Source organism: Gadus morhua, chromosome 22 (genome assembly GCF_902167405.1).
Source record: "Gadus morhua chromosome 22, gadMor3.0, whole genome shotgun sequence".
Classification (NCBI taxonomy): Eukaryota; Metazoa; Chordata; class Actinopteri; order Gadiformes; family Gadidae; genus Gadus; species Gadus morhua.
Window position 1 is genome coordinate 15,295,103 of NC_044069.1, and position 23,161 is coordinate 15,318,263.

The 23,161-nt window shown below is 49.1% G+C and overlaps 1 protein-coding gene across 4 annotated transcripts; it reads right to left on the reverse strand.

The window, feature by feature from the left end:
• Positions 1-11: 11 nt before the first annotated feature.
• tax1bp1a (Tax1 (human T-cell leukemia virus type I) binding protein 1a) lies at positions 12-22,770 on the reverse strand. 4 transcript variants are annotated; one of them, XM_030347115.1, is made up of 17 exons: positions 22,625-22,770; positions 21,860-22,087; positions 17,993-18,095; positions 16,664-16,854; positions 16,099-16,254; positions 12,713-12,861; positions 12,058-12,148; positions 11,568-11,753; positions 10,947-11,198; positions 9,869-10,081; positions 9,023-9,095; positions 8,291-8,877; positions 6,249-6,335; positions 4,332-4,521; positions 3,611-3,867; positions 2,709-2,791; positions 12-2,334 (listed from the first exon to the last, which is right to left on the reverse strand). In XM_030347115.1, exons 2-17 carry the CDS (start codon positions 22,049-22,051, stop codon positions 2,124-2,126), a joined length of 3,021 nt encoding a protein of 1,006 aa, XP_030202975.1. In that variant the 5' UTR covers positions 22,052-22,087; positions 22,625-22,770; the 3' UTR covers positions 12-2,123. The 4 variants fall into 4 exon arrangements, with proteins under 4 accessions (XP_030202975.1, XP_030202976.1, XP_030202973.1 ...); XM_030347116.1 differs by having other exon boundaries at positions 12-2,331; positions 3,611-3,870; XM_030347113.1 differs by having other exon boundaries at positions 3,611-3,870.
• Between the last annotated feature and the right edge of the window lie 391 nt (positions 22,771-23,161).

The window sequence follows — 23,161 nt, forward strand, 5'->3', positions numbered from 1 at the left end:
AACACATGGTGGAGAATGCATTTAGATAAGCGTCTTTTATTCGTAAAGAACATTGCGATGCACATTTAAAATGACAGCCTGACTTTCACACGGGGAAAGGGCTGGATCGGAGACGTACATTTGGGTTGTGATCACGCAGCATGTGCAAATCTTTTCCTTTTTTTTTTTAAGTCTGAATACAACAATGTTGGGAGGTTTACTTCAAATCTGACAGGAAATACTAGACAAGCAATTGGACAAGGAAATACCCTTTGAGCAGGGGGGCCCAAAACCATAAATACTCGTAAATAAGCTCATGACCCTGCACACAAAATATAAGAAAATGCATCTTCTTTTTTTTTGTATTCTTATTCTTTTCCATCACAGTTCTTCCTTAAAAAAAACTAAGTATCTTAAAATGCTTTCTGTCATTATTAAATAAAACTCATCTAGATGAGGTCACGACAGCAGCTTGGATGAAACTCCCCATCAACTATATATTTTGTATGCGTGTGTGTGTGTGTGTGTGTATATATATATACACAGACACACACACACTCACAATACATTCAGAATAAAGCCGATTCTTAGTGCAGATACATGTAGTGCTGTTCCCACCTTTCTCAAGGGACACAGAGTACCGCAGTGGCTGGGAGGAAATCACATCACTTCCTTTCAATAGTCAATAAAATCCAACGGTCATGACCTCTGACCCCCCGGCCAAACCGTCCCATTCCTGAATTGATTGTGCATACATTGAAAATTAGTGATGTGTCTCCCTCCCACCATCGCGTTTTTGCTGTTACGGATCACAAATCCCCCAAAACTTTGAGGATTGGCTTTTTTGCATACCGATCTATTACTTATTCCCTACTCTATATCAAGAGTTAGATGAGGGTCACTGTTGATTGGATTGCAACTTCATAATTGACGTATTATCATGAAATATTTCCTTTACATTTTTTGGAAATGTTCACAATTTGAGACTACATTTTTCAAATGTGGGGAGGGGGGGGAGTTCAAACCAACACAAATCCAATGATTTGTGTTTATGTTTGACGAATGGAATATCCCTAACTACGGTGTTATCCGGTATAGGTGATAAGCATTTCTTTCAAGGTTGGGATTTGATCCAATCGTGTTCAAATGCTTTGAGGCCCTTTTTACGACCCATTCCCCATCAGCTCCTCAATGTCCCCCGCTATACTACTGGTGCAGAGTTGTTGCTCAGACCGAAGCCTACGAATGGCCGACCTCAAAAGAAATTGTGAGGTCCTGGAAATAAATACAACTATGAATAACAAATAAATAATTTACAGTGCATATTTTTTTAAGAGCTCAGATTCTCAAGCTCTTGTGTCGTCGTTCTTCTTCCTCTTATCCCTCTTCTCAGAATAAAAGTTTGGATGTGTTGCAGTTATAGGGCAATTAATAGAGTACATATATATATATTTTACAGAATACGTTAATGCCATAATCTCTTAAAGTGGGGAAATGATTGTCAACGTGAGACTGAAGCCAAATGAGCGCTAATTGAAATCCCTTTAAACCAAATACTTCCTCTATCCCTCATGGTTTCTACTCAAAGCAAACCTAAGATGGATGAGAAAAGCCGTTATGAGAGAAAAAGGGGCAAAACACCCTCTATTTTTTCCATTTCTAAAAGTGGCAGTCGACATTGGTTCAGATTGACACGCGAGTAGGGCTGTGCAATTAATCAAATACTGATTGCGTTTAGATTTTTGGGTCAAACGATTTTCAACATTACAATCAACATTATTTTTTTACATATTTTATCTAAAGTATATTTGTTTTATTTATTAAATGTTTTATATAAATAGAACAGCAATAAAGGGAGAAATGCTGAAGAAATGCATCATGTTTTCAAACTCAAAAATAATCTAATAATTTAATAATCGTGACTTCATTATTGACCAAAATAATTGGGATTATGATATTTTCCATAATCGAGCAGCCCTAAACGCGAGCAATTATAACCTGCCTCCATGGACACAGGTTCATCCCTGCCACCGTTTGGATCAACAACAATCAAACACTCTTTTCAAGCCCCATGAAAGACCGTTCCCACACGCACACACATACACACCTTGCCGCCCCCCCCCCCCCCCCCCCCCACCAGGTATTCAGTCGATCTGGTCAAAATTGAGCACGTGGCCGTCAAAGTGCGTGAGGACGTGCCTCTCGAAGAGCTGCTGCTGGCAGTTGAGGGGGAACTGCTCCGAGCAGACGGGGCACACCTTCCAGTGGCTCTCCACGTGCTGCTCGAACGTGCGCTGCTCAAAGTGCGGCGGGAAGATGACCTCGCACAGTGGGCAGCGCTTGTGCACCTCGCTGCTGTGGGGGGGGGGGGGGGGGGGGGGGGGGAAGAGAGAGAGAGAGAGAGAGAGAGAGAGAGAGAGAGAGAGAGAGAGAGACAGAGATTAGTTCGGGCAAGATGGGATATGGTCGGAAGTGTGTGTGTGTTTGTTTGTGTATCGGTATGGTGTATCAATTTGTGTGTGTGTGTTCGTTATCAGTATGTGTATCAGTGAGTGACTGTGTGTGTGTATCAGTGTGTGTTTCAGTGAGTGTTTCAGTGACTGTGTGTGTGTGTGTGTGTCTGTATGTGTAAAAGTGTGTATCAGTGAGTATGTATCAGTGTATGTATCATTGCTTGTGTATGTATCATAGAGTGTGTGTGTGTGTATGTATAAGTGTTTGTGTGTTACCTTGAGTCAAAGCAGAAGCTGCCCCTGGCCTCATTGCGTCTGCTGGACTGATGATCACAGGCCGGCTGAGCCGCATCAGCCACCTGCAGCGCACGCGCACACGCGCACACACACACACACACACACACACACACACACACACACACACAAAAGTCATCCATGACTCATGGCTGATACACACCTGACTGCACACAGATCTGAATCACAGATCCTTCAGGTAAAACAGAACAGGCCTCGTCTACAGACCAAGATAGTATCGCCACTACAAAGTAATAAATGGGGCTTTCCAGCAGGATGTGTGGATCAGTCATGTCCCCTTGGTTCTAGGGGCGCTCCGCTCGTTTGTTTCGGCCATCTTCACCCTCAGTGTATTGGCGATGCTGTCCCGGATACGGTCCCTGTGGCTGACGTCTCCATTCCTCCGGTCCCGGGCGGTTGGGTCCCCATTCCTCCAGAGTGGCACTAATTACCACAGTGTATGTAAATGAGCAGCTGCTGTGTGTGACGAGGCCTATGCTTGTTCACATCCCTAAGGCAGGCTGCCAGGGACACGCAGGTCTGGGGGGGGGGGGGGACGACGACGACACCCCTGGGGGCGGGGGGGGTCTTCTGGCTGGGGTTCTGTCTGTGTGAATTGCGTGCGTGTGCTTGTGTAGCATTGTGAATGTAGCAGTGGAGGTGTGCGTGTTTGTGAACACATATACTGTGTGTTTATGACAGTGTGTGTGTGACACTGTGTTTGTGTATGACAGTGTGTGTGTGACAGTGTGTGTGTGTGTATGACAGTGTGTGTGTGTGACAGTGTGTGTGTGTGTATGACAGTGTGTGCGTGACAGTGTGTGTGTGTATGATAGTGTGTGTATGACAGTGTGTGTGCGTGTGCGCGCGTGTGTGTCACTCACATTGCGGGGCTCCTCCGGGGGGGGCTCCAGGCCGTCGGGGGGGCTCACGCTGCGGGCGGGCTGGATGCAGACCACCTCCGCCTCCCAGCCGGCCCCGGCCCCGTCCTCCCCCTCCTCCCCCTCCTCCCCCGCCGCCGCCTCGGTTCTAGCGGGGGTCTCGGGAGCGCTGGCGTGGGCCGGGGGTCCGGCGCAGAGCGGCGCTTCAGGGGGCGGGCGGGACGTCTGCTCGGGGGACGGCGCTCCGTCCGCCCTGTCCGCTGCTAAAGCGACCAACGACAGGGTTACCATGGAGACGGGCTCCTCGTCGACTCCCTTGTGAGGGACCTACTCTCCGGCGCTCTACTCTTAAATAAAGCACGACTCCAGAACAAACCGGTCTCCTTTCCGTCGGCTGACCTTTGCCCCCTGTGCGCACACTCCCTCTCCTTCCATCTCCCTGGATCTCTGTCTCTCTCTCTCTCCCTCGCAAAAAAACAACAACAACCTCCACCACCCCCGGGCCCCCCTCGCCTTGGCCCTCGGAGCCACACATTACCAGAGACAGAGAGAGAGCGCGAGCATGAGAACGGCCTGAGAGCTGTCAATCACCCTGCAGTAGACACAGTGAGCCATGTGAAGTGGTCGACAGCGCACAAACTGCCGAACCAACCGGCACTAAGACACGCCCCCCCCCCCCCCCCCCCCCAAAGAGGGCCTCCATACCTGTTTGGACCACACCCACCTCGCGTGTCGCTGCCCGTGGAGTAGGGGTTGCCGAACTGCAGCTCGGCGGGCCTGTGTGGCACCAGGGGGGGCGGGGAGGGGTCCTGTGGGTAGGGCAGGGGGTAGCGGAGCACCACAGGCTGCCGGACCTCGGACACCTGGTCCCCAGTTACCGGCTCCCTTCGCCTGGACACGCAGCGCTGCAGTTCCTGGGGGAGGGAGGAGAGATGGAGCCGGGTCACGTGATTGGCTGAGCTCAAAATATAGCATTGTCGGATTGGCTAAAGAAGATGGCTACCTGATCTGAAGTTGCAAAGAAATCGGACTCGGAAACGCAGATAGATGTAAAGGAGATCCCACATTGACGCAAAGGGTGCTCAACCATCGCAACCAAACGTGTTAGCGGTGGTTGATTTGCATTGATATTTGGAGAAGTTTCCTAAATGTCTTGTGTAAATATTGTTTTTGAAATTCTTAAAATGGTTTCTATGCATTACGAAGTTGACAGATTTACACTCTTGTGTAAACCCATCAGTCGCATTCTGATTTGTGTATTTAGCGATGTAAATCTGATCCGCGGAGGACATGACAGTAATTTGTTTTTATTTGTTCAGCCTAAAGGGAGCCAAGCACCTGACAGGGAATCCTTGCATGTTAACTTAGCATATTTTACTGTGTTGTAAAAGTGTCATTTATCATTTATTCATTTTATAGAAACATACGCACATGACTAAATCCAACACAGAGAACCCCAGAGGAAACGGCCGACAGGCACAAAAGTACAAAGCCCAGAGCCTGGGAGTAATGGCGTGTACTTAATGCAAGACAGCTTTATGAACAACCCCAGTACTGATCATTTTTTCGAAGAGAATAAATTACAGAGTGTGTGTGTGTGGTACATTTTTTCCACAGAGTTGTAATAAAAGGGACATTTCTCATCATCTATCAGCAGACTTTGAGAGGGAATAAGTAGTTAAATGGTGCAGAGGAAGACTTTCTCCCTTTCCCCCCCTCACCCAGCCCGTGTTTCAGCCTCGGCAGCGATGCCCTTTCCCCCATAATACCCCAAGCACCAGGCATTAGTACTCTACTCATTACTGTAATGGGTGTCAAAACTCTGCTGCCGCTTAGCTGACAGAAGCGCCCTTTCCCACTCTCTCCCTCTCTCGCCCACAGTCTCCCCGCCTCGCTCTCCCTTCTACCTTTGTCCCCCCCCCTCCTCCCCTCTCTCTCTCTCTCTCTCTCTCTCTCTCTCTCTCTCTCTCTCTCTCTCTCTCTCTCTCTCTCTCTCTCTCTCTCTCTCTCTCTCTCTCTCTCTCTCTCTCTCTCTCTCTCTCTCTCTCTCTCTCTCTCTCTCTCTCTCTCTCTCTCTCTCTCTCTCTCTCTCTCTCCCTCTCTCCCTCCCTCCCTCCCTTTCCCTCCCTTTCCCTCCCTCTCCCTCCCTCCTCCGTGCCTCATCTCTTGATGACTTCATTAGCGCGCCGCTATCTGGTTTTAACATTTAAAGCAGGGCCAGCAGAGTTCAAACGGACACGCTGCATGGCATTTGCAGGGGGGGGGGAGAGGGACAGGTATGGGTGTATTCATTAAGGTTGGACCCCGGGAATGCTGGAAAAGGTTTGGCAGGGTGTGGAGGGGGGGTGGAGGGTTGTACTACTAATTGCAATAATATATAATGCATTATAATATATAATGTATACATTTTATTTATATAAGACAATTCGATTTCGCTTGCAATCATTTTAAGAATTTGGAAAAAGGACGTTTTCTTTAGTTTTCAACGCTCCGAGGCACGTCCACGTTCGGAGTGGAGAGCGTCATCTTTGCTGTTATAATGAGGCAAAAATTCTTGCCGCGAACCCAGATCAAAAACACAAGCTGGCGAGTGTGGCTCTGTGGCGCATCCTGTGCAGCGCATGACCGCCGGCCTACACACCTCCTGCATCTGCTCCTTCTCACGCAGGGCCTGGGCCAGCCTGCGCTTCAGCTCCGTCACCTCGTTGGCACGCTCCGACATCTGCACCTACGCACAGCGGCGACAGACGGACAGGCGAGGTAAATAAAACAAGGATGAGGTTTCCAAACCGAAATCCTGGATTAAAGGATGACACCCTTCAGGTTACAACTCAGAAGCTCCCAATTAAATTCATGCCGGTTCCTCCTCCGTCTTCCAGGCGGGAGCAGGGCGCAGCAGAGTGTGTATGACGAGCGAAAGTGTTTGGATTAGGGTCTGTTGTGCTCTTCTGGAGCAACCCCCCTGTCAAATGTGTGGCCCGCACTGTAAAGTACACAAACCCAAGGGAGCAGACACGAGTGCAGGGCAGAGTAGAGAGAGACCACAGTGAATCAAAGGAGGGCTATAAATTACACCCTCTCGCTGCCTCCCTCCCTTCCTCCCTCCCTCCTCGCTCTCTCTCTCGCTCCCTCTTAGAGAGGGGTTGACCCGGTGGGATAGTTTACACTGCGGCCTGCCGGCACTCCTCTATTCCCATTACAAAGGGTTCCCCCTCTCCCCCCCCCCCCCCCCCCCCCCCGCTCTGGTTCATAACTGTCAGTCTGTCAGTCTGTCCCAAACGTAACCCCTCGGCCCCGCTCTTTTTCCTTCAAGACTCTTATTTCACCCTCCACCCCCCCCCCCCCACTCCAATCTCTCTCTCCCTCCCTCCAACAACTCCCACTCCCTCTCTCCCTCATCCCTCTCGCCCTCCCTTTCCGCCAATCTCTGTCTCTCTCGCCCTTTCATCCAATCTCTCTCTCTCTCTCTCTGTCTGTCTCTCCCACTCCTCTGGATTTACGGCACTGTTTAAAGGGGGGGGGGGTCACGTTTGGGTGAAGGGAGGCTGCAACAGTCAACGTTTATCCATTTACTCCCCTTTCCCTATATCATGATCCCGCCCCCACTCACTCCCTCTCCCTCTCCCTCTCCTTCTCCCTTCATCTCTCTCTCCCCCCTCCCGTCCCTGGCGTAAACAGCCGTAAAGCACGGCGTTCCGGCCTGTCTTCCTCGTCAGCCTCGCGCTCACTGAGGACGTGCGGTGGGAGTCGTCCCCCCCCGCCGACCCATAAGAGGATCTTATTTACTTTGGAGATAAACATGCACTCAGAGGTCCCAGATCAAACCGAGCCCCGGAGGAGGGGGGGGGGTTGATTTGCGTGCAGAGAGACTCAAGTAAAAAGAAAAGAAAATGAACACAAGATCAGCATGCAAAAAAAAAAAGACATTGTCTGTCACATGGTCACGTGGTCTCTCCCTGAAACGGCACGTGGGCTGAGTGCACCTCGCGTAACCGATACACTGACACATTAATCCCGCCGAGAGGAGAGAGAGAGGCCCCCCCCCCAGCGGCGGGCGAGGCGGTCCGGGCCAGACACTGGAGAGCGGCTCTCAGAGGGAGTCTGGAGACGTTCTCTGAGCGTCTGTCTGGCGGCTGTGTGGTGGGCCGCCTTAATGTGTGTGTGTGTGTGTGTGTGTGTGTGTGTGTGTGTGTGTGTGTGTGTGTGTGTGTGTGTGTGTGTGTGTGTGTGTGTGTGTGTGTGTGTGTGTGTGTGCGCGACTCAATATGCGTAACTCACTATGTGTGTAACCCACTCCACCTTCGTCTTATCTGATTGCCATTCCCCCAGCTGTGCCTCGACCTGCCGGAGAAGATATGCGTGTTTCTGTTTTCTGACTGGCAGGTCTGGCAGGTGACCCAGAGTCCTTCACGGAGTACCGTAGCCTACAGTAGACGGAGCCTGTAACCCAGTGATCAACAGCTGTGTGTGACCTGCGACATGAAGCCAGCGCAGGGGAAACACCACAATCTCATTCGTGTCCCATCTTACAGGGGAATGTGTCTGAGGGACCTGCCTCTATGCTGGTAACCGTGTTGCCAGATTGGGCCAGATTTCCAGTGGTGCCAGATTGGGCGGGAAATCGGACTCAGACAGGAGAGCCGAGTGCAATACAGCAGACACAAAGTCCGATATGTCACTCACTTTGAATCGCTCCTCCTCATTGGCCAGCCGCTGTTTGAGCGTCTCGTTGATGGCGCACTGCTCCTTCCACTTCTCCTCCATGGCGGCCAGCTCCTCCTCCACCGAGCGTGTCTGCTCCAGCTCCGCCTCCACCTCCCCATCCAGCTCACTCACACTCCTCTCCTCCTCCTGATGCTCCTCCTCCTCCTCCTCCTCCTCCTCTTCATCCTCCTCGTCGTCGTCCTCCTCCTCCTCCTCCTCCTCCTCCTCCTCGTTCTCCTCGGCGCTCCTCCTCTCCTTCTCCACCTCCACCCAGCTCGTCATGCGCAGGCTCTCCTCCGGGAGGCGATCCCTCGCTCCCGCCTCTCCCGCCTTCTCCTGCTCCCCCGGCCCTCCTTCGTCGTCGTCTCCCCCTGGCCGCGCTCCTCCTCCTCCTCCTCGCTCCTCGGCAGCCTGGGCCGCGCCTTGCCCCCGTCTCTCCTCCGAAGCGGCGGCGGCCGGGGTGGGCGTGGCGGGGGGTTCGGGGGGGACGGGCGCCCCCAGGTAGGCCGCCTCCAGGGAGATGGTCATCTCGGCGCTGCTGCGCAGGACTGCGTCGGCGATGCTGTCTGGGATCGATGGGGGGAAGTGAGCGACAGGTGGTGATAGCTGAGGTAAAGCTACAGCTATACACGCACGATCAGCTCTGGATGGTGGTGGCGCGGCTCCATTGGGGGGTTTGTTTGTGGCTGAGGGTGTGTGTGCGTTTCATACCTGTTGTCGGGGACTCTGGACTATAGGCCAGGGGTCCCTGGGTCGTCTCTGTAGCTGCGTTCCTCTTTGGCTCCTGAGTGCACGCACAGACAGACAGACAGACAGACAGACAGACAGACAGAGTGAGAGAGACAGACAGACAGACAGAGTGAGAGACAGACAGACAGACAGACAGACAGACAGACAGAGTGAGACAGACAGTCAGAGTGAGAGAGACAGACAGACAGACAGACAGAGTGAGAGAGACAGACAGACAGAGTGAGAGAGACAGACAGACAGACAGACAGACAGACAGACAGACAGACAGAGTGAGAGAGACAGACAGACACAGACAGACAGACAGACAGACAGACAGACAGACAGACAGACAGACAGAGTGAGAGAAACAGACAGACACAGACAGACAGACAGACAGACAGACAGACAGACAGACAGACAGACAGACAGAGTGAGAGACAGAGTGAGAGAGACAGACAGACAGACAGACAGACAGACAGACAGACAGACAGACAGACAGACAGACAGACAGACAGACAGACAGACAGACAGACAGACAGACAGACGTTAAACCTGTTGGAATAAAACCACAAATCGCTTCTTCCTACCTTCCTATTTGGTGAAATGGTAATTTCACATGAATTTGGGTATTGGGGTGTGTGATGTGTGTGTGCATATATATATGTTACGTGTGTATCCATGATTGTGTGTGTGTCTCTCAATGCATGCCTGTGTACCGGTGTGTGATGTGTGTGTGTGACTCTATGCATGCCTCTGTGCCGGTGTGTGATGTGTGTGTGTGTCTCTATGTATGCCTGTGTACTGTGTCTATGTGTGTTGTCCTCTCACCCCCTGTGATTCGCTGAGCTTGGCCACCTGCCGGCGGAGGCGCTGGCACTCCCGGTACTTCTCCTTGTAGTGCTCGGCTGCCATGTGGAGGCGGAGCTTCAGCTCCTCCACCTCCCTCTGGAGCTCCGCCTCCGCCTCCGAAACCACAGCCAGGCTGCTGCCGCTGGCCCCGCCTTCCCCACTGGCCCCGCCCTCCAGGCAGGCCACAACACTCTGCTAGACCAACACCCAGGAGAGGAAGAAAGGAAAACAAGGAAGGGGGAAGAACAGGGAATGCATGAAGAAAGGGGACGGCGAAATTGAAGCTAATGCTTATTAGCAATGAGTCCGTCGTCAAAGAACGACGAAGAAAAAACAGGGCAAGGAGATGGCCGCTGTGAAAGTCGCACAAACGCGGCATAAAGAGCCAAAGCGAAACAACTAATGGCAATTATTTCCCTCTGGTTTACTGAATATTAGCATCTGGTTAGAAAATTGTTGTCGAGTATAACGCCACCTTAAGGATCCTTCAAACCAATCTCACACCAGCAAACAAAATGGATGATCGCTCGCCGTCTCATCATTTTGTTCCAAACAAAACAGTACAAATTCTCTGATTTCTTGCTTATTGATTACAGCGGCCTAGTCTAAGGAAAAATATATTTGTTGTAGACAGCTAGGTTGAATAAAAACCTATTAAGCGATAGCCCCGATCCGTTTGATGGCACCATGTGAGTGAAACCATAATAGCCCACCTTCCGAATGGGAAAAGGCTTTCACGTCACCCTCACAGTTCTGTCTCCCAGTCAAAGTTTGAGAGCTTTCCGACGGATCCCATATCTCCGACCTGGGCAGCACTGATTGGATCAAGACAGCTTCAAAGAAACCATTTCAAAGAAGTTGCAAGCAATCTCTCGTTTTAAATCTTGCTTTCTACGTGGTTGATTGCTCAGTTGGGTGTCCTGTCGTCGGGCTGCGCGAACGACACTATCAAGTCAGAGCTGCGGGACTGTTCCCCAGTCCCCCATGCCCACCGGACACCCCCCCCCAGCCCCGGGACCCCCTGCATGGGGGAACGGCCGGTGGGGTGGGCGCTCACCGCCTCCTTCAGCGCGGCGCTCCTCAGGCGGTCCAGCTGGCTCTCCATGCGGCGGCACTCGGCCTGGGCGTCGGCCAGGCTGGCCCGCAGCTTCTCGGCCTCCAGCCGGGCGCGGTACAGCTCGGCCATGCCGCGGTCCCGGGCCCCCGTGGAGTCCCGCAGCTCGGCGGCCAGGAGGGACGCCTGCTGCCGGGACGCCTGGAGCTGGTCCTCGGCCTGACGGAGCTGCTCCCGCACGCGGGCCAGCTCCGCCTGAGAGAGAGAGGGGAGAGAGAGAGAGGGGAGAGGGGAGAGGGGGACAGAGACAGAGACAGAGACAGACAGAGACAGAGACAGAGACAGACAGACAGAGACTTTATTCATCCTGGCTGGGAACATCAGGAAGATGAAAGAATAGGAAAGAGAGTCAGCCAGAGACCCGGGGGGGGGGGGGGGGGGGGGGCTAAATACTGTTTGTGGGCAAGTTGTTGTTTGCTGTTGTTGCTGTTTGTGGGCAAGTGCAAAGGTGCAATACAGTGTTTGCATACACAAAATGCTCCCATTATGGGTGCATCCTCATAGAAACCTGAATAGAAAAGTCCCTAACGTCTGAACAGACCCACACATGGGTCCCAGACAGACCTTGTGGGCCTGGTGGTTGTGCAGCTCCTTCTCCAGGCCGTCCCGCTGGGCCAGGCAGGCCCGCATGCGCTCCAGCTCCTCCTGGAACTGGGCGATGGTCACCTCCCGGTTCAGCTCCACCGCCTTCAGCATCTGCAGCTCGGCACTCAGCTTGGTGTTCTCCAGCTCCGTGCTGCGCAGATGGGCCTGGTGTGGGGGCGCACGGGCGCGCGCACACACACACACACACACAAACACAAACAGGCACACGCATACAAACACGCAAACACACATGATTGCCACACGTATCTCATGCTGTGTTGCTGATCCTTGATCTTAATTGGACGGTAACGTTCCGAGTTTTCAGTATCGGCACACCTTTTAAACGGGTCCTAATCCATCCACGCCGTCGTGGTTCATCCGTTTCACAGACACGCACCCAAACCCACAAACACCACCCAGCACCGTCCCCCCCCTCCCCTGTGTCAGAACTGAGAGCGCCCCATCCCACCTTGTAGCGGTCCCTCTCGTCCCGTTCGTTTTTCAGCTGGCTCTCCAGGCGGTCTCGCTCGGACCCATGCTTCTTCAGCCTATCGCGGAGGCTGGGGGACGAAGCCGGCCACGCCAAACAATCCCGCCCAACAGGTCGGTTCGAAGGAGGGAGATAACAAACAAAGGACATGGAAACATGAGGACAGAGCCTTTCCATGCCAGGAGCCACAGAAACTAAACATACCGAGTACGGATTCCCACATACTTCAATGCTGACTATTTATTATTATTCTTTTAACTGCTCAAAAGGCCCCGGGCGATAATGCCATAGCTCGAGCCAGGAAGAGTGAATCTCCCCGAGGACACGCATAGTGCTGCTCGAGTGTTACTTCATGATGAATGTCCTGTTCAAAATCGACTGCGGGTGCCTTACGAATTCCTCTTCAATGTTATTTGCACAGCCCTTAATCAGTAACAGCGCCAAAGGGCCTTCACAGGCCCGCATGACTTAACACCTCTTTACCCCTTGGGGAAAAAACAGAAATCAGAACTGAACAAACATCAAGAAGGAACACATCAAGAACGATTCGGTGCATAAAGTAAATTGCGCTGTTGCGTGCAAAGCTGCCGGATCCACCTCCTTCACCCCCCTCCTCCCCCCCCCTCCTCCACACCAGTCCAACTCCGTCTCCTTCTGCAGGCTCCTCTGGGACACTCCCCGCAGCTCCTCCTCCAGGTGCCGGACCCGCTCGCAGGCCTCACACAGCCTCCTCCGCACCTCCTCGCGCTCCTCCGACAGGCCCTGCGAAGACCGCAGCAACTCCTGCAAAACACACACCGGGGGAGAGGAGAGTGAGGAGTGGGGAGGGGAGGGGAGGGCAGGGGAGGGGAGAGGAGGGGAGGGAAGAGTAGAGGGGAGAAAGGAGAGGGAGTTGAACAAAACATATCTGGTGAAAATAATCACCACGTGCAACAGCTGACCCTGCTGATGTCATCCCTGCAGCATGTGGGTCTCCCACCATGTCCATGACTAACCCTTTGCAGGAAACGGTTGGCGCCGATACAATGAGCGCCTCGTCTATACTATACTCGATGCGTCCCTCAAGCTTTTCCTGGCGCTTTGAAGTCATACCCATGAATGGAATTGAACGACCCGCCACTTAGACACAATGGAAAACTTGAATGAGGCAAATCAGACCGCACTACAGTACAATAGAAGTACACCTTTCATGAACAGCTCGGACTGCCTTCAGGTATTGTGAGACTGCTTGGGCAGGCCTAGGGGAATTCGTTCAACGGGTTGCTTGTCACAAAACAGACGCCGAGAGAGCCTGTATGGGCAGCTGGGAGTGATCCGTCAGAACACCAGTGCACTAAATCACCCCAAGAAACCACTACCTATGACAGCCCAACACGCCTATACAAATACACACTGTTACACCTTAACACACACAAACACACACCATATACACACCCCTCCCCTCCATCTTTCCCACTTATATTCTAGTATGCGTGTGAAAGGAAGAGATCTTTATTCAAGGTCATTTGCGAATATACACGAAAGAGGAAAGGGATATCTACGGTTGCAAAGTACATGCTAAACACACACACACACACACACCCACATGACTCTTTCTGTGCTTGGCTCAGTCTTATTACTGTACGATTTTTACAGCTTGCATTGGCAAAGCACTTTAGCAGTGCATTAAGACCTTATAAAAAGCAAGGTCATAAAATTAGCAGCAGCAAAATATATACTTATGTCCTCACATTAAAACTTTAAAGATATTTTAACACATAGCAGGAGCTTACCTACCTGCTTTCCAAAAACGCCTGCCTTCTCTTATGCACGCATACACACACAGACACCAAATACACAAAATCCAATACACAAACACACAATTACCCACACAAATCAATTGCATACCAATGAAGGACAGAAACACACGACTTTAATAACAACGTGTGTTACAGCTGTAATTTATGGCCATTTTGTATTGCGTAAAATAGTCGAACTCAAAGCATTGCGCTCTCTGAACCTAGGAGATGGAACGTACACTAGGGGGCGATAGCAGACCAGTTTCCAATCTACAACTCCCAACTGCCTTAGGGTTGCCCTGCTTCCCCCTCTCCCCCCTACCCTCCAACTCTCTCAACAGGCTTCCACCCCCTCTTTCTTTCTTTCTTTCTCTCGCTAGCTCTCTCTCTCACTCACGTGTAATGCGTTTGCTTAATCAGCCAGGACCCTTATAAAAAACTGCCCGATTTGACGTTTGACTCATCGTAAGGAATGGAGCTCCTACCTTAGAGAGAGAGAGAGAGAGAGAGAGAGAGAGAGAGAGAGAGAGAGAGAGAGAGAGAGAGAGAGAGAGAGAGAGAGAGAGAGAGAGAGAGAGACATAAATAAAGACAGACGAAAAAGGAGTAGTTTTCAGCGCAACCAACAAAGCGAGAGTGAGGTAAAGTGGGAAAGGTAAACAAGTGAAGAACAGCGCGCGCGCATGCGCGCGCTGTGCGTGAGCGAGAGAGAGAGAGAGAGAGAGCTGAGGGGCCTGAATGGCGTGACAGCGTGGTGTTGACGCTGGGCAGGGCCTCTGTTTTCAGTCTGGCGGTTTTGCGGACTGCCCTCCTCTCATTCCACACACAGACTAAAAGGGTTTGCAAGAGGGTGGCATAATGAGCGTGTCTCTGTGTATTTGTATGCAAGCGTGTATGTGTGAGTGCAAGCGCGTTTTGTGCGCTTGTATTCACACACACGCTTGAATGCATGTTAAAAGAGACCTTGCGGCACTGAAACTGAACGCGGATTTTAGTTTGAATGGCATCAGAAGGATGCAATTAATTTTTGTGACGTGCGGTTGTGTACATGCGTGTGAATATACATGGGTGCGCGTGCACGTGTGTGTGTGTGTGTGTGTGTGTGTGTGTGTGTGTGTGTGTGTGTGTGTGTACGTGTACGTGCACGTGTACGTGTGTGTGTGCGTGTGCGCGTAGGGCTTTGACGTCATGTTTGTTCACTCTGTGGTTGCGATGGCATCGTCCCTGACGCCAGATGCCCGATAAATTGCGTCCCCTTTCTGTTGGGGCCCAATGAATCCGGTCATTAAAAAAAGCAAAGAGAAGCGATAGAGAAACCGCAACACATACACAAATACACACATTTACACAGACCCTCGCAGATACACACACCTCAAAATTTGCGTATAGATCAATCAAAATCAAAGCCGGGAGGGGTCGGGATCCTACACAAAGGTAGGCCTTTGAGTTCTCAACTCGTGATCACTGATGTGGAACTGGCTCCACGTGTAAGACGCAGGCAGGGAACGGCTGTCTGCATAAAGACGGATACAGCCACACAGTCATGCTGGAAGGCACCAACATGCAAACTTAAGCAAAACACAGGAGTACATGTCCATATGCAAGTTGACACATTCTGATTTTTATATGGCAGACTCTCTGCCAATATTACAGATCACAAAAAGCAAATGACACGCTGTCTTCTTTGCTAGGACTTCGCATTGAACAGGATAGCTTAGGGATATTATTCTTTACAAAAACGAATTTGTGAATGTTTCATATGGGCCAAAAATGGGTATGGTTGTGTTACTGCGGTCTCACCCCACCCCTGGCAGGAACTAGTGATGGTAAACAAGCTGTTTCCCTGAACCCACCTGCCCTAACCTAATATAAACACATTCCTGATTGTCTACTTTAAATTGAAAAAAGCTAATTCCTGGAATAGGTTGAATGTACATACATTGTAACTAAATATTTATTATATTTCACCCCCTTAGTATAAACATGCTGAGACTTAATGAATATTCAACACCGACAAGAGGCCGTTGAAAGTTCCCATGACATTTTGGCGCGAATCAAGAAACTAACACTTAATCTAAAATGGCCACCTATCTGGAGAGAAATCTTGCACACCCATGATCACAACCATCCCTCAACTTCCCTCATAACCCAACAAGCACCGTCCCACCACCACCACCACCAGTACCACCACAAGTACCACCACCAGTACCACCACCACCACCCCCACGGGCAGCACCACCCACCTGATTGTGGCTCCTCAGCAGGCTGCAGGTCTCCCTCTCCTGCTCCCTCTCCCTGGCCAGGCGCTTCTGCTCCTCCTGCAGCTGCTGCTTCTCCTCCTGCAGGAGGCGCATGGCCTTCTGCAGCTCCCGGCGCTCCTGCTGCACCTCCTCCACGCGCTGCAGGAAGCAGAAGAGAGTGGGGGGAGAGGAAGGGGCAGAGGGGAGCACCGGTATAGCTCAGTGTGGACAGCTGTGTGGACGGGGAGATCTGGTGTACATCTGTGGCTGGTTCCCATCAGTGATGGGATGGTTCTCTTCAAAACACAAACACACACTTCCACCAGAGAGAGGAAGATGGTAGGGATGCGGCATCTTGCTCAAGGTTTCTAAGGTAGGGGAGCGAGTGGTCAATTTGAAGGATCTGTGTGTGTGTATGTGTGTGTGTGTGCGTGTGTGCATGCATGTTTATATGCATATATGTTTGTATGCATGCATTTGTCTATGTATTTTATCTGTGTGTGTGTGTGTGTGTGTGTGTGTGTGTGTCTGTGTCTGTGTGTGTGTGTGTGTGTGTGAGTATCCCTACCTCTAACAGGCCAGTCTTTGTGGTGACCACCAATATGTCGGAGTTGCTGTCGTCCTCGGCGACGGTGAGGAGCTCATCAGTGGGTGTGGACGGTTTGAACAGGAAGGGCGTGCTGGCACCTCTGATGTCACCCGTGTGGGTGACGTAACAGAACTGGTAGAACTCCCCGTCAGACTTGGGAACGTAATAGCCTATGACGCAAGGACCGCAGGAGTTGTGCATAAATATCACATAAGAATATAGGTCTGCTGTTGGGTCTGTTTTTTCAAGGTGGACTAGACTGGTGGAACTACATTTTTTAATTACAGAACATGAATCAGGCATGTTTGACATCAGGCGTAACATTTGATGTATTTTTTTTTATCTATCATAGATGAACTGAACATGAAGCATTTTCATGTAACCATATAATCTATCTTTCAAACATGCTTTTTTTTTTTATAAAAAGAAAATTCTCCCTTGTTTATACATAAAAAAAAGAAAATCTGCCTTGAGTGAGCATTAAGTCCAGATGTGTGGGATACAAAATAAGTTTGGTTTTCTTTTTGGTCTTTCGACATTTCCGAGCGAATGGCTCATTTCTGCACCAGCGGGGAGCCACTTTAGCAGCCGAAAGGGAACGAGAAAAAAAAGTACTCACACAAACACAAAAACACACACTCCCACATAGGGCAGGAGTTACCGCCCTGACTGCAGAAGCCTCCCCTCCACATTAAGGAAACAGAATATTCACTCGGGTTTAAAACCCAGAAGAAGCCCGAAGATTTAATGGCGATAATATTTCAACCAGTTGGTAAAATGCTGCCATTACAGTACATTAAATGTGTTATAGAACCAGTGTGTTTAAAAAAAACAGATGACCACTGAAAAGCTCTCGTTAGAGCATATGAATTGTGACTTACAGGCAGCCAACCACTTTCTCTGAATAACCACAGAGGAGTCTCATGTTTTCACAGTATAATATCTGACCATGCTAGAGCCACTAAAACCAGTACGCGGACCCTCGGACCGAGTATGTGTGTGTGTGTGTGTGTGTGTGTGTGTGTGTGTGTGTGTGTGTGTGTGTGTGTGTGTGTGTGTGTGCGTGGTTTGAGAGAGGTGTTCAGGTCCCTGGCCGCGGTTGCGGTTTTGTTCCCCTTAATAAAATAAAAGCCCTAGTTTTTATATGCACCGTTAAATAGGGGAGCTGCCTTGGAATATATGTGTGTGTGTGTGTGTGTGTGTGTGTGTGTGTGTGTGTGTGTGTGTGTGTGTGTGTGTGTGTGTGTGTGTGTGTGTGTGTGTGTGTGTGTGTGTGTGTGTGTGTGTGTGTGTGTGTGTGTGTCGTACCTTGGAACACCACACTCCTCTGCACTGTGCTGCCTGGCTCATAGCTCTCGGGCATCGAAGACCAAAGGAAGGTGTAGTAATCCCTGGCCGTGCTCCAGCCGACCTTTAGGGCACAACATCATTATCATCGTCATTAGCGAGATTCTCTCCGCATCTAAATAAAAGGACACAACTGGGCAATGTAAAATCACAATGCAGAAAGCCGAACCAAGGTTTCCCGAAAGGTTGGCAAAAATGGTATACGGTGCTTAGTGTGCATACCGTTCTTTTTAAAAACAAACACCGTCGTTTATACTTTTCAGGGGGAAACTTGTGTATAATGATGCCTGTTTTTCACAACGGAGGGACTTAATAGCGCACACTACAGGATTGTGGAGGGGAAGAATGGAAACATTTAGAACCCCAGGAACCCTCCCTCCCTAGACCAGCCAACCCTCTTTTTTCCACACACACCCTCCTCCCTTCCTCATTTCCTACACCCTCTGCCCTTGCTCATTCCCTACACCCTCCTCCCTTCCTCAGTCCCTACCCCTGTTTGGACTCAAAAAAAAAGGGGGAAATGGAGGTGTGAGGTTTTGGGGGTGGGGCGGTTTGTGCATGTGTCTGTGTGTCTGGATGCAGCCTGCACACGCGCGCGCAAAAGTCAATTAATTGGAAAGGAAACAGGAAGTGCGAGAGGGGGGCGAGAAAAAAGGTGAAAATTTTACGCAGAGAGGAGAGGGACATGTAATTATATGAATTTTGTGTGTTGGTAAGTGACGGATGATGAAAAAAGCAGTCGTGAACATCATAACTTTGCCCTGCGTCGTAAAGCTGTCCAGCACAATCACCCACACCCTCTGTCCCGGACTCCACCGTGTACTTGTTCTCTGAAAGATGTGTGCGTGCACGTGCACGTGCGCGCGCGCACACACACACACACACACACACACACACACACACACACACACACACACACACACACACACACACACACACACACACACACACACACACACACACACACACACACACACACACTTCAACCTTACTCATGCGATAAATGCATGTGACATTTCATGATTGTGCTCAAGCCAAGGGTTATTTTGACCACCAGTGGGACTATACAGAGCCCATACGAGTAAATAAGGATGACATTCAAACTGTAGAAAGCCTCTTTAAGTGGAGATGAATCTGCCTTAGGATCCAGATTTGCATTCCTTTGTTATGCAAACAAAACGAATCCTCCTGTATTCATTTGCACCAGTCCCTGGGATTGAAGAGCATGGCTGTTTATTTCTTCCTCTCCAAGAATATGATTGACAAACAACATCTCCGTCAACAGACAATTCACATAGGATTTATTTATCTTATCCAACAAAATGATAGGATAATAGCCTACATACTATGACTCAATGTGCTGCGATGACGTCGCTACATACTTCTATCAACACGGATGCCAAGGACAGTAAATCAACTGCTTACATTTTCAAAACACTTCACACACTTCACCTGCACGACCAGGCGATAAAACAATTGTCCCCAAGTTATTACACAAGAACACTGACAACAATTTCACACCAATCTAATGTCAAACCAATACTGACATCTTGCCAAGGACGAACTTTGCGTGTCAAAGACTGACACGACTGACAGGCAAATGGCAACCAGTGCGAGGCCAAAGGAGGCCAATGTCATGCGCGTCTTCCTCACGCAAATCAAAATACATATGTTTCTACCTGAACGCAAGCACACATTATGTAAAGAAATTGTTGCACATCGCACTGCCAAGTTGACTGACAGTTGGTTAGGTAAGCTACAGTGTTCCAACACACAAGTGATGTGATAAAATAATCACAGGCAGGAGCAGCAATCAATCACTCTGCTGAGTTGTGAGGGAACACTCTGATGACACGTTAATTATACACTTATACAACGGGTTTCTCCCTGCCCACCCAAACATGCCACAACCAATAACCTCCAAGGGCTTTTCTCGGTGTGTGCGTGTTTGAGTGTTTGAGTGTTTGAGTGTGTGTGTGTGTGTGTGTGTGTGTGTGTGTGTGTGTGTGGGTCTTTGCATGTGTGCGTGGGTATAAATGTCATTTTTGATTCTGAAGACTTTTGATCCTTGAAGATAGTTTGGCATATTTTTATGTTTTTATCATTTTGCTTCCACACTCATAAACAGAATTATCATAAGATGGAAAATGCGAATATCATGGTTCTGTGGTTACAATGTACACTGTTGCCGTGTGTGTGATGGTATGTCATTTTAGTGTTGATGTAATGACCTGGAATGCAAGTGGAATGACTTTGTCTATGGACAGTTTCGGCCACTAGGTGGTGTCTGTGCACAACTAAACATAGGCTGTCTGTGAGGTCTCACAAGGCATTATCGACACAAACCAGCTCATTTAGTCACGGCCTCTGTCATTATATTTGAAAGGTAATTAATGACAGGAACGACAGAATGTAGAGGTGAAATTAGTTCAGTCATCTGTTTAGTTACATGATGTAACATTCATGTGGTTAATGTAAGTAAAAGTCATTTCAGGATAGTTGAACAGTAAAGCTTCTTGTAAGCAAGTGAGTACGTTTGTTAACGTATCCACATATATATCCAGATAATGGCTCAACATACAGGCAGTAATATATTATTAATGTTTCATATGTCACTTATTAGGCACAATACAGTCATGCATTCCCAAGAGCATGCATATACAAAGTTACCCCCAAAACACATTGGCTGACCAACATTAGCGTTTTACTTTTTCCTATCCCGGTGACAGATGGTCTTTGTTAACAACATAGGTACGTAATTCACCTATTGACATCGCAGGCTTACACATGGAGTACTGCAGCAACAGGAGAAAGATCCCAAGTTGAAAACGGTTTTGGGGCAATTAAAAACCTTAATAGCCCACTAACATGGCTCTTTTAATTACCGACATCTTTACCACCTCCGGAAGATAAAATGCTCTGCTTCTCTCTGAACACGGACAAACCTACGTACGTCGAAAAAATATAAAAGTTTGGTGTGCTTCTTCCCCCTCCGACATGAAGAACTAACCATCAAACACGCTTTCATTAGCAGGGATTACAACAGTTACATTTTCCAATCGACTTTTTCCAAATAAAACCAGCATCTTTATTCTCTTTTAATTGAGCTGGTGGATTTGAAGTGAGTTCTTAAGCGACGATAAAGTGTGTGTCTTTTGACTTTTACGACACATTAAGTTTTCCCCCCTTCACATATCCTGTTAATTACGTGTGAGATTTGATGGGCCTTGATGAAAAGAGCTGTGCGGAGTGCGGGGTTTCAGGAGACACAGAGGACAGACACAGAGAGGAGACGGCAGGGAACAATACAAGGAAGGAGAAGAAGAAAGAGTGGAAAGCAAAGGCAGCTGCTAGAGGAAAAGCTCTTAATAAGAATCAGTGGTTAATAAAGGGCAGCAAATGTACCCTCCCCAACCGGTGAGGCCCATTAGAACCATCACACTGCATCCACTCTCATGAAGGGCTACCGCGCTAAAGCTCATTTGTGTCGCTGGGGATTTTAGCACGAAGCTATGCTAGCCTGGAGCCCTTCAAACTACATTGAAATAGGGCGCGCATGTCTAAATAATATAATCACATGACACACACACACACACACACACACACACACACACACACACACACACACACACACACACACACACACACACACACACACACACACACACACTTATTTTTGCTGACGACTGTGTGAAAAGGGTCTGGGGACTGCTTCTTGAATCAATTGTTACATCCATTGCATTGCCAGGTGATTGTATACATTTAGAATAGAATGTTCACTTCAGGCGTGACAAATGTGGTTCATCTGCGCGTGTGTGGTGCGGGTACCTTGAAAATGCCCACCCAGTCTTTAGGGTGAGGCGTAATGTACGGGGTCAGTGTGTAGCAACATTCCAGAGGTGCTTGCGGTAGGAAACTCTTCCCCACGTTCTGAAAGATGACATGGGCAAAGTTGGACGTCTCCATGATGCTCAAGCTGCTGCCAGGCGATGAGTCCACCACCTGGAAGGATGACATCATATCCTTCTGGTCACTTCATTGGTCTGACCTGAGCAGCTAAAGTAGGAAGAATGGACAGAGGAAATGGCAGGTCAACAAAGTGTGAATCCTTTCACCATCACTAGTAGAGTGCATAACTGGAATAGATAAGTAGTTGAAAAAATATGCCATAGTTCACTTTAGTATTGTTATTTTAATAACATATGTTATGTTAGATAATGTACACTACAGGATGGTGACAATGATAACCTGGATTTTATATTGGATGCTTCTCACAAGTTAGCTTACATAGCATACCACAATATGTACAAATGGCTAACCGTAACAGGATGAGAAGACTAAACCTGATAGCTCACCTGCGCTATCAGGTGAGCTATCATTAGCTTCTGAGCAGCAGGCCATGTCATGACACATACTGAGCTAACGTAAGCCGGACAGCTAGCACGGTGGTGAATAACAACAAGACAACCGTATGCATATATCTCTTTCACACGTGACATTAGGATGATTTGCAGTTATATACGACTCGGAAAAGCAAATGCACATTATAAAACAGATCGCGATAGACAGGTTCGTTGCCTTTGCAATCCGTACCGTTGTTGTCAATGCACTGGCGATGATGCGTCGCTTCTTCCTGAAGACCAAATGATGCTGTCACTTCCGGGATGCTTTAAAGATGCTGTGGGTATGGATACCCCGAGGATGCTCAAGACGCAATCTGGATGCAAGAAAGAGCTGAAAGAGAGCTGAAAGAGAAATGTATGTCCCCGATCAGGTGACTACTTGAGAAATATATAGATTACATTTCATTTGAAGCATCTCCATCCATGCATTCACAATGGCCACATGTTGCTTCGATGTATAGCACCTTATTTTATTATAAATATATTACATTTATTTATTGAAATTACACACACAAGAATTGTAGACATAATTCTACTTATTGCAGGAATAGACAGTATCCAATTAATGATATCATTCAGTTTCAAGAAAAAGATAACCTCGCTTTCATTTGCAGTAAACAATTTTTGGCATGTATTTACGTTATACTTTTAAAATTATTACACAATGTATGTATCAGATGTATAACTTGATGTAAGGAGGCGGCGGCTTTAAGAAACGTATTCAATA